The 14,322-nt window shown below is 41.5% G+C and overlaps 1 protein-coding gene and 1 long non-coding RNA gene across 3 annotated transcripts; one reads left to right on the top strand and one right to left on the bottom strand.

Moving 5' to 3' along the window:
- Positions 1-418: 418 nt before the first annotated feature.
- On the top strand, positions 419-7,112 carry LOC124693333. Of its 2 annotated transcripts, XR_006999982.1 has the most exons (4): positions 419-893; positions 1,062-1,275; positions 5,099-5,330; positions 6,683-7,112. It is a non-coding gene; the product is annotated as an uncharacterized LOC124693333 (long non-coding RNA). The 2 variants fall into 2 exon arrangements; XR_006999983.1 differs by lacking the exons at positions 5,099-5,330; positions 6,683-7,112 and having other exon boundaries at positions 419-843; positions 1,062-1,529.
- LOC124693332 (alpha-aminoadipic semialdehyde synthase-like) lies at positions 608-11,166 on the bottom strand. Its single transcript, XM_047226809.1, has 26 exons — positions 11,042-11,166; positions 10,105-10,178; positions 9,747-10,010; positions 9,561-9,647; positions 9,338-9,467; positions 8,942-9,115; positions 8,642-8,721; positions 8,352-8,468; positions 7,813-7,888; positions 7,343-7,514; positions 7,036-7,132; positions 6,776-6,939; positions 6,073-6,127; positions 5,774-5,914; positions 4,425-4,736; positions 4,174-4,254; positions 3,786-3,851; positions 3,586-3,703; positions 3,217-3,346; positions 3,017-3,096; positions 2,362-2,520; positions 2,027-2,285; positions 1,708-1,816; positions 1,096-1,257; positions 939-1,008; positions 608-821 (listed from the first exon to the last, which is right to left on the bottom strand). The coding sequence occupies exons 2-26, from the start codon at positions 10,123-10,125 to the stop codon at positions 766-768; spliced, it is 3,180 nt and encodes a 1,059-aa protein (XP_047082765.1). The 5' UTR covers positions 10,126-10,178; positions 11,042-11,166; the 3' UTR covers positions 608-765.
- Positions 11,167-14,322: the final 3,156 nt, after the last annotated feature.

Here is a 14,322-nt window from a genome sequence, read left to right on the forward strand (position 1 = left end):
TTTTGGATCTTTTTTTATATCTACGTTATCTGCTGGAGCAGTTTTTTTTTTGGGAAAAATGATGTAACGGCCGTTATTTTACATCTATCTGTATCATCTGTTATTATCTGTTGAGATTTCCGCTCCGAGGCCACCGCGCGGACCGCCCTCCTACCCCGCCCACCGGTTTGTCTTTCCCACCCACGGCCGGCGGCGCTGCCGCGCCGTCTCGCCGCACCGCCCTGAATGACCACCACCGGTCCGGCCGCCGCCCAGGCCCTCCCTCTAAGGCAGACCAGACGAGCACTGGCAATCTCCCTCGCCGGCATGCTCCCCCAACCCCAACCCCTAAGTTCATTTCTCGCCTTCGGTTCGGACTAGCCCCCCCACCCCCACCCCACGCCACCTCACATCGCCGTCGCCGCCGCGGCCTGCCACGTCTTCGCCGGCCCCGGCTCAGCTCTGACCGGGCGGCGGCGTTTCCCCTGCCTCCGATGACCTCCACCACCGTATTTCCTCAATCGGCCGTCGCTGGCACATGCTCGTGCGTCACAACATAGGAAGAAGAAGAGGACAGGTGACTGCAATTTCAGAAAATTCCATTCGCCTATCGCCAGTACGGAGGAAGTTCCCAAACTGAACCAATCAGTTTATTGATATATACACCTAATACATATGCACATATACACATACAGTTCATTACATAGAACAGCGACGAATCATCATTTTATTTACTGACTGCCTCTCTTCAGCAGCATATGTAGTCGGGGAATTCTCATCCCATCCTCAAGTCTCCACTCTCTCAATCAGCTTGATGCCAGACGCCTCCAGGATCTCCAACGCTTCACAGATGCAAAGACACGGGTCAGAATGCTGGATTCATAGGCAACATACCTCATTCATAAACTTTAGTCGTAAGCATCACTAGCATTCTAATATTTTCTTGGTTCTGCCCTCACCTGGGATGTAGATTTCCGGTTCCAGAGGCCGGATCACACCTTTCCTCTGGACCTTGTTCTGGAGCAACAGCTGCAACAAGAGATGGTGATGAATTAACGCATGTTAATTTATTTCCGATGCAGGTGTGTACGTGTGATGCGGTTGAAGGTGCAGTACCAGGGCTCCTATCGCTGCCGGTACCCCGACGGTCAGGGCCATGGCGGTGGTGGACCTGCCATTCTCGGACTTTCCGAACTCCAGCAGCGTCGCTTGGTGCTTCTCGGCGGGTCGCCCGTCGGGGTACTCCACCTCGACTTCATGGTGGAGCAGTACCATGTCCTGAATTATGAGAGCAAAGTAAGTGTTTAGTGCGTCTAAATATGCTGGTCCAAGTGAGCCAGCTTTTTTAACCTGTTCTCCGAGCCTGCTGGAAATGGTTAATGAGATATGGCGTTGGAAATAAATGTGAAATATAGAAGTTTAGGTTGGCCATTAAACTGTCAGTCTACTACAACACTAATAAGTGGCCAATAATGTGTCTCTGTGTGGAATTTGGTGCTAAAAAATGCGCACTTGATTATGCCAAAAATGAAAGATGAAATTATTAGTCATGAGATATTGCCTCCTATGCAACATTCTGAGGTTCTTTTTCTCTGACAAGAAAACAGAGGTCACAGAGAGTTCAGAAAAGATAGTACTGCTTCCGTGATATGTTCTCTTCTACAAATAATTTCAACAGCTTTATGCAATACACGAGATATTACGAAAATGTACGATAATAAGACTCACCTGCTCATCGTGGCCATAGGCCATTCTCTGTTCCATTCGTTGGGAAATAACACTCAGTGCACTTGTACAATCCTTAGGAATCTCTGTCTCCTCATGCAGTCCAAGGAACCTAGCAGGTGTAAGACCGATTATGTGATTTTGTCAGTTTAACACAGAATTTAAGAAGAAATACTGTTTGTTCCTAACATACTCTTAAATTGTTGCTTGCATAATAGTCATGACATATAATAGCTGAGATGATTAAACTGGTACTGAAGTAGTTTGTAGAAGAGATGAAATTTGGAAATAATGTGATAAAGCATATGAATGAGAAACTGACTTGATGGTTTTGAGTATCTTGAAAGCTAGTTCCTTTTCTTTGCAATGCCCAAGCATCATGAGTCTGGAAATCACTTCATCATCATGTCCTCTAGATTCTTCGCCATTTACCTTTGTGTTAGGTGGGGAGATATCATTGACATTAAGGAGTTCACTGAGAAATGTCCTATATGTTGGGCGATTAGTTTCTTCTAGCAGTGGATGATTTGTAGCATCAAAAAACCCAATTTTCGCCAGGATAGCCATGATCTCACTAAATCCTGTGCAAATGCAACAAAAATATTACTCACTGCAAAAAGAAAGACTCGGTAAAAGAAAAGGTACATCAACACTTACCTTCATAACGAAGAGTGGACCTATATACAGTAGATGCTTCTTTAGAAATCCCATACAGGTCTCCATACATCAAGGAATTCCTATTCGGCAAGTGTTCCAGAGCAAAAGCTGGAAGCTCCGGCAGTCTGATCCTCTTTGCTGACTCATATAATTTGCTACCTATGGAAGTGGTAAGTAGATGGTATCAACATATAAAGTAGGTAATAATTGAACCTTTCTTCCCACAAAATAAACAGACCCCTGTTCCTGGTATTTATATGCACTTTTATATCACTAGACATTTGCACGCAGAACAGAACATTTATAGCTATTTCAATTCAAGTACATTACATGAAGTGAAAAGGGGATTGCAACTGTTTCATGTGTCCAGTGTGTAACAAATTTAATGTACGCACTGAGAAAATTAGCTTGGCACCATTGTCAAGATGTACGCTTGGGAAAATACCACCACATGTGAGGCTGATAGGTGGGCTCTGGGGCCACATGTCACACAGCTATGGTGTTTTCTAAGTCGAGGGATTTTCCCAACGGTAGGTGTGCAATTCACCCAATGGATTAAGGGTTAGTCTTTGGTATAGTATGGTTCCATCAGTGATCAGATATTAAAATGTGCTCCTTTTCTGTGGCCAATTGATGAGATATGGGCCTAACTTACCATCAACATGGATGATCTCTCCAAGGAATTTGTAGACAGCAGGATTTCTTCCAGCTCGAATGGCACCTGCTGGACTCCAACTAAGAAAGAGGAAAATAACCATGATTGTTTCTGGTAAAATTTGTTGCATGTATCAGAACCACAAGCTCCAGACGTGGAGACCTTGCTACATGCTAGTCACTAAAGAAAATTGAATTTACCTGAACTTATAGGCCAGTGGATTGTTTGCGGCAGCTGGAGATGGAAGTCCACCACAGAAAGATGTAAATGCCTTTATTTGCCCCTTCTGAGCATGTGCCTCATCAATCATTTTCATAGACAACATGTGATCTGTGTACAGAAAATATATTTACAAATTGTTCCAACATGGAAAGTTGCTCCATGAAAAAAGACCATTTTCTTCATCACATAATACTCAATGGATTTTTTTAGCATGCCTTATTGTCATTCATATATTGAATTGCATGCACCAAAAAATGGTGGCCATATTATTTCAACAGTTAACTTGAGTACAGTGTGGAAGCACATCATTGCCATTATATATGCTGGCCATTATATTTAGGAAGTACCTATGCCTGGATCAAGGCCCATTTCGCAGAGTATAGTTACACCTGCTCCTTGTGCAGCTTGCTCAAACTTTGACATGGAATCATCAACATAGCTTGCTGTGACCAGGTGCTTCTTGAGCTATCATAGAGAAATGTAACTCAATCAGCTGAAGCAATTGATCCTCATTTTCCATATAGCACCCGTAGTGGTTTAAGTTTACCTCAATGCATACTCTTGCAATGGCAGCATGAAAACTAGCAGGCAGCAAGCTAACTACAACTTCAACCTGTAAGAGCAGCTCAGATCATTAATTTCTTAATCTGCCTGTAAGTTAGTGCAGCAGCTACTAAAAATCTTTTGACAAGAAAGAGTAGAAATCCATATCCTAAACTGCAAGATTTAAATACTGTACAAGAAAAATCAACCATAGGAACTGAAACAAAGTAAGGCGGGGTTTCGCCAACGTTTTCACGGTAAAAAAAAAAGTAAGGCCAACATAATTAGGGTATTTTTATTTGTGACACAAGTCTCGCCTCTTATGCTCATAACTACAGTACCATCAAAAGTAGCACCTGTTCACAGAAGAATTAAATATCAGAGTAAGATACCTGTGAAACAAGGTTTGAAAGACTTCCAATATCTGAAACATCAAGCTGAGCTGCTGTTGCATTCTTTATCCCGTCAATTGTCTGCATGCAGAGAAACAAAAACACGAGATAAGTAGCGGATTAGTGGTTGCATTATGCAATTAATTATTCACATATTATTAGTATCAACAAACATGTTAAAAGCAACACACAATTTTTCCAAATTAAGGTTTGCATGAGAACTAAGGAGCCCACTGTACAACGAGACTCACCTCTTCTGCATCTTTTTGATACAAAGATGCCACTATAACATGAACTTGGTCAGTTTTATAGTCATTACAACCATTGATGTCAATATTTCGATAAGATGATAGAAACTCAGCAGCTGGGCGACAAACTCTTCCAGCTCCAAGAATCAAAACCTTTGGTCCTACTTTATCCATGCTGTCATCAATTCTGCGTTCGCTGACTCTTCCTATCTTCAGAGATATCTCGGTTGCATTAGGATCTCCACGATGTGCATTGGCTATAGAAGTCAAGGAATCGATAATCTTGTCTAATGTAGCAGTCTCATCTGCTCCTACCTGTAAAAAGGAACACGTGTCAGATGTTTGAGAAAAAAAAACAAATAAAGGGCATTCATTAGTGAGGGATGCTAAAGGTAAAATAAATCTGTATCTTTTTTGATCTAACATTCAGGTAGTTTATATGATGTAGCAGAGCATTTAGGGACCTAATTTTTTTTCCGAGGAAGACTTCCTGATTTTTTTAAAGGAACACTTTCAATATGTTCATAAAATAGCTGACATATTTGAAAATCTAGAGCAGTGGATGGGAATCTGTGCGCATCAACAAGGATGCTTAAGAATCAAAGGAATAATTGCCAAAAGAAATAAGAATGCTCCAAGAAATAGTGCCCTTATGTTTCTTCCTTGAATCACTACAGGAGCAACGGCAGCAAGATACTTAAAACACTAGCATACCAGAGAGCAATGCCCAAAAATCGTTGAAAGGAGCGCAGTTCTAAAAGAAAAAGGGAAGGAAGAGAAGCACATACTGATTGATGGCAGTCCAGAGTTCCAGTTAGTCGAAGTGGAAGCTGGGCAGACTGGTACGCTAAGGGGACTGGAGTCTGAACTTTATAACCTACTCAATGATTGAGTGGAAATATCTAAAGGGTATGATCTTGCTTTTGCAATAGACGTACTGATCTGTCCTTCTTGTTTTTGTTTTTTTCTTTGGGGGGGTGGTAGACTGATAGGGATGGGTGGTGGTGGGCTAGAAGCTACGTACCAGATCCAAATCTTCCATCAGATGATCTTGGACAATTTGGATTCTATTTACATCATTATGTTCAGTAATGGACAAAATGACCATGAGCAGTTACCATGCATCACTAGCAGTTTGGCATGGCCAGCACACTTTTCCTAATTATGTGACTACTGACAAAATGGAACATCTTGTTTTAGACGATTTAGCTTTCTTGACTATAAATCTTTTGATGCGTTCTTGCAAAAAATTGCTCTAAAGAGCAAAATGTTAATTACCAAACAAGATACAACATGCTGTATTTAGTTTGTACTGAAAATATTTTGCATCAATAAGAACTTTTATTTCTTACTTCAAGCTCTGAGTAGGACATATCGTCAATGCTTTGTCCAACATCACACTTAACCAAGTGAAAAGAACCCCCCGCTGTTTCAATAATGTCCAAAGCTTCATTTATAAGGAATTTATCAAAGAGGTGGCCACTGAGGGATACCTGTTCGATTAATCGACAACTTGTTAGAGAGATCAACTGAGAATTATTTCAGTATAGAGCATACGCAAATTACAAACTATATATATATACATAATATATAAGCGCAGTTTGGGTTAGCTCATAAGTACACCAGAATACTTGGAAATTATATTTCTAACCAGGTGGGTGTACTTCTTATCAGGCAGTGAATTTGCTGGAGCTGGTGACATTTCTCTGCAGAAGAACAAACATAATGTTTAGAATAACACTATGGACCACTTAAATAATAAATATGCTTGGAGCTAGTAAGTATCAGTGATAACCAAATACTAGTATGTGGTAATGTCAAACAGTTAAACAGAACACATAACAGATACTACCTCCATCCCAAGGCTTAAGGCCTATATTTTTTTCAGAAAGTCAAACTATGTTAAGTTTGACTAAGTTTTTATAAAAAATCATTAACATGTCAAATACAAAATTAATATTATTAGATAGATAATGAAATATATTTTCATGTGCTATCAACAAAATATCATATTTATTGATAGATTATTCTAAAATTTTGGTCAAACTTTACTTGCTTTGACTTTTCCAAAAAGATATAAGCGTTAAGCCTTGGGATGGAGGTAGTACAAAAGAATACCATTTTTTTGAAAATATTCTAACACACGCTAGTGAGAAGGATAGGCGAACTGTTTCAGATTGGAACTATATATCGGTTTTTGGTATGAAACATATATTTCAATAAGATAAGGTATTTAGTTCCTTTTGTAATTTATTTTCTAGGAGCTCAAGGACTCGAGGAACAAGGGAAACGCATGTCCTGCAAGCTATGGCAAAGGACTATGATGGTGACAATGAGAAATATTTGAAACTTACAAAATAGTCTTTCTCATCCGAGGAATATATTCGTACAGAGGAGTGAGCTTGCCAGAATATGAAATGCAGGCTCTTCTCAAGTGGGACGGTAGCTCCAATAATCCCTTAGTTGAGGCCAAGCTAGTAACAAATCTAGATAATATGTCTCCAAAATGCTGGGAGGCCTACAGAGTTTGATTACAGTAGAGTAGGAGTCATCTCATTGCAACAAATTGAACTTCAACGAGGATAGCTTTATTTGTTTTATATGAATCTCTCACCTCTCTAGAAAACTCTGTAGGGAGAATGTCGACAGCTAAGCAGATCACACCATCGCCTTCCATATCATCATGGCATAAATTAGTAGAAGGATCGTACCTAGATTTGCATATCCAGTAATTTGTCAAAATCTCAGTGCGGAAGAAAAGCTAATAATTATGAAGAAGTAGCAACCAAGTAATACTATTTATCGGAGACGGTTTTACCTATCTTAGAAAGTAAACAGAAGATCACACACAATTTACATTTATGCATCTGTGATGAACATCCAGAATAAGTATATGAAGCAGAAGAGGAGGAACGCATTACCTGAAGAAAGGACTCTCTATTGATGTACTCTTATTCACAAATTCTATGGAACCTCCAATGTCACAAGTTATATCGCAAATGCCAACCAAAGGGCATCCATTTTTCATCAGTTGTTGTAACTGTTCAGTGCTCAATAGCCGTGGAAACCTCCTTTCCCAGTACATACAGTTAACTGCAGAAATCCGCAACCAGCACCTCATTACATTAGTAACTTTTATCAATGCCAGCATCAGTTATAGTTTAAACTACTCCCTCCGGTCTATATAAGTGTCAGGACTTTAGTACAAAGTTGTACTGTCTTTGTACTGAATCCCCGACACCTATTGTGGATCGGAGGGAGTACCAAGTTGTACTTACTGATTTTTTTGAATTAAACTAAATAGATGGTGGCGGTTCTATGGTTGAGACTTGTTTTACAGATTGTGCCAGATACAGAGTATAAAATGTAAACAATGAGCTACAGATCATACCAATGGCAGATGCATATGGAGCAACCCTTTCATGGAAAACAGGGTTGTAGTGTTCCGGGTGAGCATAATAGTCATCCTACAGATGATGTCAATAAAAAAGTTCTTACAGTTAGGCTATGGAAAAGTGAGGGAATGCTAAAGATATATGTATAATGAAACTAAAGAGCTGGAGAATGTGTATGGTTAACATTTTAATACAAATTTACTTAGAGAAGCTAAAATGATCACCAGTGCCTGAGAGAAGCTAAAATGACCACCAGTGCATTGGTGAATAGGATTAGAAATACAAGGGCATTATCAATGTAATGTGAACTGACATGCAAAACATTTTAACATCCCTGTGTAGCAAATTAGTCGAACGAATTGATGACATTAAGACAAAAAAATGTATTCTAAGAGAAGGGGGATTTTGTTATGACATGATAAAATTTGATTATCATGTAGACCTTGATATATGGCAATGTAATTATACTTGAGCATTCCCTATTAGGCACTAAAAAATAAACTTATATTTGATAAATTCAATAAATGTGCATTACTTTGTCGAAACATTTGCTGGGATCCTTGGGTGAGACCATGTCCCTAGATGTGATAACACATCCATATAGTTGGAATGCTCTCCTGGTTGACTGATAATGTGGTGACAGACTCTTGCCCTGTATAATTTGAGAAATAGCGCAAACTTAGTTATATTAAGAAACTATACCTACAAATAATATCAGATACATGTCTTCCATGGGTACTTCAATGAAGACAAAAAGAAGCTTACAAAAGCATTAGCTCACTTAAACACTTGGATGTGAAACTTCTAAGATAAAAAGAGTAATACCGCAGAAATCTCAGGAAGTTTTTCAGCACCAACAAAGGTATGGGGCAATAGCTTGAATATCTCTTGTGCGCCCTGAGAAACTGTTCCATATGAAGTTATATATGCGAGACGTTAGTGTGCTGTTATCAATAACCTACCTAAAACAATACAACTTGAGATTTTAATTTTAAAATTTGAAGGCAATGTTTTTTTATTAAGACCCATTTTTCATCTATGTTTATTCCTTGCACTGTATTTGTATAAGTGGCTTCTTATTACTAGAATCGACCAAATAAAAGAGAAAGTTAACATTAGAATTACCATTTCCAGTTCCGGTGAACACAAATATTATTGGAAGAATTCCAGATGGAAGTCCGAATGTTGCTATCTCTTCACCAACGGCAATGACTGCAGCCTTGGCTGCAGCGAGCGAAGGATACATATGGGACTGCCCCAGAGAGAGAAAAGGGGTTGAGTACCCAAGGCTCAAATATCCTAAAATTCCAAGTGAAATACTTTAGCTGAATGCATAATCAACAATTCAACATCACTAAATTGTTAAGATATGTAATATGAACTAGTAATTCACTTAGGCATGAAGAATTGCTTGTGAAAAAACAAATTGCCCTTCATTACAAGTCCAGATAGCAAATCATAGCATCACATGCATAATAATGTCAGGTCAATACATGAACTGAGAAATGACGGTGTTCTTACGCCGTCCAAGACCGTGCAAGAAGTCTATCAGCCCAGCTCTTCCAGCAAATTTTCCAAACGCTATCAACCGTTTCCCATTCTCGTCAACAATTAGCTCGTAATCAAACAAGGACACTCTTTCTTGGAGGATCTGAAAATATGAAGTAACAATTTAGTGCATAGCAACATAACAAACGCATATCATCTCCTCTGCAGAAATGTTTATGCTCGATATGGTAGCTACCTTATCTAATAGAGGCATATTTTCTTTCTGGGCCTTGTGAGTATGTGAGAAGAACGCATATGCTCTATCTGGAAGAATCATCTCCAACTGCAAGGAAACACACCTCAAGAAGTTTTCATAATCATGATACCGTCATAGACTACAAATCAAAATCGACTGGAGCATCTACTTAATGGTTTATACTACCTTCGGTTGCTTGATGCCTATGATAAGACCACACTCTGATAGGTCGTCTGAAATCTCGCACCCAGCATCCTCGTACTGACCATCATGGTGAATCCTCTTTGTGCTTGGCTGCACGATGATTCGATTTACGCCACTCGTGCTCCTGCCCCCTCCGAGCACAAGACGTGCACAATGGGAAGGAGTTAATGGTGCCCTCCTCTCCCACATATTAACAGTCTCAGCGAGAATACCGACAACTCCATTGCCCAGCAAGCTGTCATTTCTCTGTGAGTGAAAATGAATGAACATGCTCTCAATGTTAACGAATCAGCTACCAGAAACCAAACAATTTAATAACCAACGGGGTTGAGTAACGCACTTCAGTTCTCTCGGACCCCATAGATGATGAGCGGAATCAAGGCGCCAGGATGGAGAACCTGTTACCTGCTATTCCTGAAAATGAAATGAACGACTGAATCAGGTTAACTCAGTTGCCAAAAAGTGATCACAGTTAAGTCTTCTATCATACGAATAGGATTCACAACAAAGATCACATGACAGCACAGTGGTAGAGAACTAGAGACCGTTATTTGGTCAGTTTTTTTTTCTCAAACATATTTGCAGTCTTCATCTTCAGAATAAAATGGTACTTCTGTTTATTTTGGCCAGAAAAAGAACATGGTAAGTAACTGGGAGCTCCTTGTCAACTGGAAAGTGCTGTTGACTTTTATAAAAGAAGAACTGAATTTGAGCCTGAATTTTGATCCCAACACGACTGAAATTTGATCCTGAATTTTGATCGAACTGGCAGCATATCAGTCATTTTCAGACGGCCCAGCCGCCCCGTGGAGCCTGGGCTCCAGTGACACGCACGCATGTAGCCAGCCACGAGCTGACGCTGACACGCACGTACTAGTGTGCACACACTTCGCCGATCACAGCTCACAACAACTGGTGAACGTCACACTTGTCCTGGGGTTTCTCTAGCGTGTTTGTTTGCCACACAGACACGCCACTCGTGAGTCACGTGGCATCCACCGCCGAGAGCAAATGCGTGTGGCTGCACGGTCGGCGCCGCCGCTCGCTGCCCCCGGCCAGCTGATCGGCACCAGCCCGGACCGGCGGCCGCTTGCTTGCTCGGAACCCCGCAATTCGAGACGTAAACTCTGGCGCCCGACGGCCGTGGGTGGCGGCGCCGCCTGCTCGCCTACCCACGCCGCAACCACAGCAAGCCGATCAAAACTGAACTAAAGAAGATGGGAGGGGCAACCAAGAAAAAATCGCTGGTTTGGCCGTCCGTGCATGCTCGTGCGTACCTGGGATTGCGGCGGAACGGAGAGCGCGGCGAGGACGGAAGTGGAGAATGGTGGCAGGAATGGAGCGCGCGCGCGGTTCCGGGGAGCGGGGACCCGGGGGTGGTACATATACCCGATGGAGAGCAAGGTGGCCGGTAGAAGAGCAGCACGATTTGGACACGAATAGCGGAGGATTTGGGTTCAACAGGTGGGAAGCTCTATGACGAGGGTGGATGGCGACGAACCGACGGCGACGGCGACGGCGACTGCGGACGACTGGAACTGGAGCTGGGTTCGGGAGGTAGGAGAGGAGGAGCGAGGGGCAGGCTGCAGAGTATGCGCGGGGGATCACGAAGCAGATGGCGAGTGCTTCTTGTGCTGAAACGGCAGCGTGCTTTTCTTTTCGTGCAGTGTGTGTTTTGTTAGGGGTGGAACGCTTTTGGTTGATTGCGGTGTAGTGTGTGTGTTCTTCTATGGGTGTCCCGGGATCATCAGTTGACACCAATGATAACATGCTAGATCATCCCGCTTAATTTTAGCATGCCCCGGGATATCCGACGAGCAATAGCGAAAATCCTAATGCATGCCATTTTTTCTTTTTTATCCCCTCCGTTTATAAATAAGAGTACTTTTCAACTTTTCTCCTAAGTTAAACTTTTAAATTCAATAAATATATAGAAATTACTTACATATTAAATATCAAATTGATATTATGAAATTACATTTTAAAATGGATCTACCAACACTAATTTTGTATAGAAGCCGTTCCTACGTTTTCTTAAGACAAAATGTATAAGTACATTTATTTGTGAACGGAGAAAGCATGAGATAAAGATTGTGCTACTATATTAAATTGGGATTTCTATTTTCGTGCCCTCAGGTCCTTAGTTGTACTCAGTTTTCCCCAGCTGCTTAGTTTTTCCTCAGTTTTACCCAAGCGTTTGTCTGAACCGCAGAAGGAGCTCGGACGGAAGGAATCCCGTTTAGTTGACGTTGGTTGGTGCTGGCAAGTGGGGCCGCTGTTGGTGCCCCGCAGTGGACACGTCTCCACTTATCCAGATAATCTTGGGACCCACAACTTGTCCACGTTAGCGCGCCGGACCCACAGCTTACCCAGGTGACCGTTGCAAAATGGGAGCCCGAGCTAGCCCCGCGCCCGTGCCCGTGCCATTGCTTCCCCTTTCTTTCTTCGCGCCCCATTGTTCTTCTTCTCCGCCAGCGGCAGCCCTTCTCCGGCACGCGGGTGAAGCGGTCGATCTGTAAGACGGACGAGAACGGCAACCGTGGACGTGAGTTCGTTGCATGCGAGAGCTTGCCATATAGAGAGGGGGATAAGGTTAGATCTCGCTCCAATTTCTCTGTTTTCTCTCGATTTTCTTGTTATTCCCTCGAATTTGGGATTTAGGGTTCACGTTGTTGTTTTCAGATCTTGAAGAAATGCAGGCATTTCGAGTGGATCGATGTGTACGTTCAGAGGCTTCAGTTGCAGGAATCAATTGGCGCTATTGGGGGCGCAATTTGGGAGGGGGGGGGACTTGCTGTAGAGAATGCGGCGGAGAGAGGAGCCGTTCCGATTAGGGACCTTCCGATTATGCCTAATGCTCCCAATGCAGAACTGGTGGAAGTGAAGGGAGAACTGAAGAAAATGAACAAGCAGTTAAGGCAGCTGATCGAGTTGAAGAAGCAAGCTAATCTGATGGCTGGTTTTTTTGTTGTTGTATAATTACGATCGGATTCTTATCATTGCTCACCGTGCGCTAGAAGTTGTTACAAGGGATACCTTGTTACAAATCCATTATTCAGTTACATGTACTTGTAGTTGTTTTCAAAGTTAGTGTGTGCATTCACCGAAATTACCAACTATATTCCCTAAAAGAAAAGGAAAGCTAAAGATAGTTGATAATTGTTAGAGGGGTGACAAATAATGCAATCACCGAAATCCGCAAATATGTATGCCTCATGTTTATACCAAAATTATACCACTTTTAGGCCTTTCCAAAATACCAATACCATATCCCAAACTATATTCTCTAAAAGAAAAGGACAGCTAAAGATAGTTGATAATTGTTAGAGGGGTGACAAATAATGCAATCACCGAAATCCGCAAATATGTATGCCTCATGTTTATACCAAAATTATACCACTTTTAGGCCTTTCCAAAATACCAATACCATATCCCAAACTATATTCCCTAAAAGAAAAGGACAGCTAAAGATAGTTGATAATTGTTAGAGGGGTGACAAATAATGCAATCACCGAAATCCGTAAATATGTATGCCTCATGTTTATACCAAAATTATACCACTTTTAGGCCGTTCCAAAATACCAATACCATATCCCAAACTATATTCCCTAAAAGAAAAGGACAGCTCAAGATAGTTGATAATTGTTAGAGGGGTGACAAATAATGCAATCACCGAAATCCGCAAATATGTATGCCAGAAAAGTGCTTGATGTCTACGGGTGCTTCTATTCTTGTAGACAGTGTTGGGCCTCCAAGAGCAGAGGTTTGTAGAACAGCAGCAAGTTTCCCTTAAGTGGATTACCCAAGGTTTATCGAACTCAGGGAGGAAGAGGTCAAAGATATCCCTCTCATGCAACCCTGCAACCACAAAGCAAGAAGTCTCTTGTGTCCCCAACACACCTAATAGGTGCACTAGTTCGGCGAAGAGATAGTGAAATACAAGTGGTATGAATGAATATGAGCAGTAGTACGGCGCCAGAAAATAGCTCGCCTGGCGTGCGGTTGATGGTAGTAATATTGCGGGAAGTAAACATGCAGATAGTAACGCAGCAGTAGTAACGCGAGTAAAACAAGTAAACAAGCAGCGATAGCGATATTTAGGAACAAGGCCTAGGGAATAGACTTTCACTAGTGGACACTCTCAACATTGATCACATAACAGAATAGATAAATGCATACTCTACACTTTTGTTGGATGATGAACACATTGCGTAGGATTACACGAACCCTCAATGCCGGAGTTAACAAGCTCCACAATAATGCTCATATTTTAGTAACCTTTAGTGTAAGATAGATCAAAAGACTAAACCAAGTACTAGCATAGCATGCACACTGTCACCTTCATGCATATGTAGGAGGAATAGATCACATCAATATTATCATAGCAATAGTTAACTTCGCAATCTACAAGAGATCATGATCATAGCATAAACCAAGTACTAACACGGTGCACACACTCGTCACCTTTACACACGTGCGGGAGGAATAGAACTACTTTAATAACTTTGCTAGAGTAGCACATAGATAGTAGTGATACAAAACTCATATGAATCTCAAT

This window comes from Lolium rigidum, chromosome 2 (genome assembly GCF_022539505.1).
Source record: "Lolium rigidum isolate FL_2022 chromosome 2, APGP_CSIRO_Lrig_0.1, whole genome shotgun sequence".
NCBI classification, from domain to species: Eukaryota; Viridiplantae; Streptophyta; class Magnoliopsida; order Poales; family Poaceae; genus Lolium; species Lolium rigidum.

Bases quoted from the DNA above. Each gene is read 5' to 3' on its own strand.
- LOC124693332 (XM_047226809.1), bottom strand. From the start codon at position 10,125: ATGGGGTCCGAGAGAACTGAA. The intron at 3,852-4,173 runs GTATCTTACTCT...CTGCTCTTACAG, and splicing joins TTTCAAACCTTGTTTCACAG to GTTGAAGTTGTAGTTAGCTT. The intron at 1,258-1,707 runs GTGAGTCTTATT...CTCATAATTCAG, and splicing joins CCTATGGCCACGATGAGCAG to GACATGGTACTGCTCCACCA.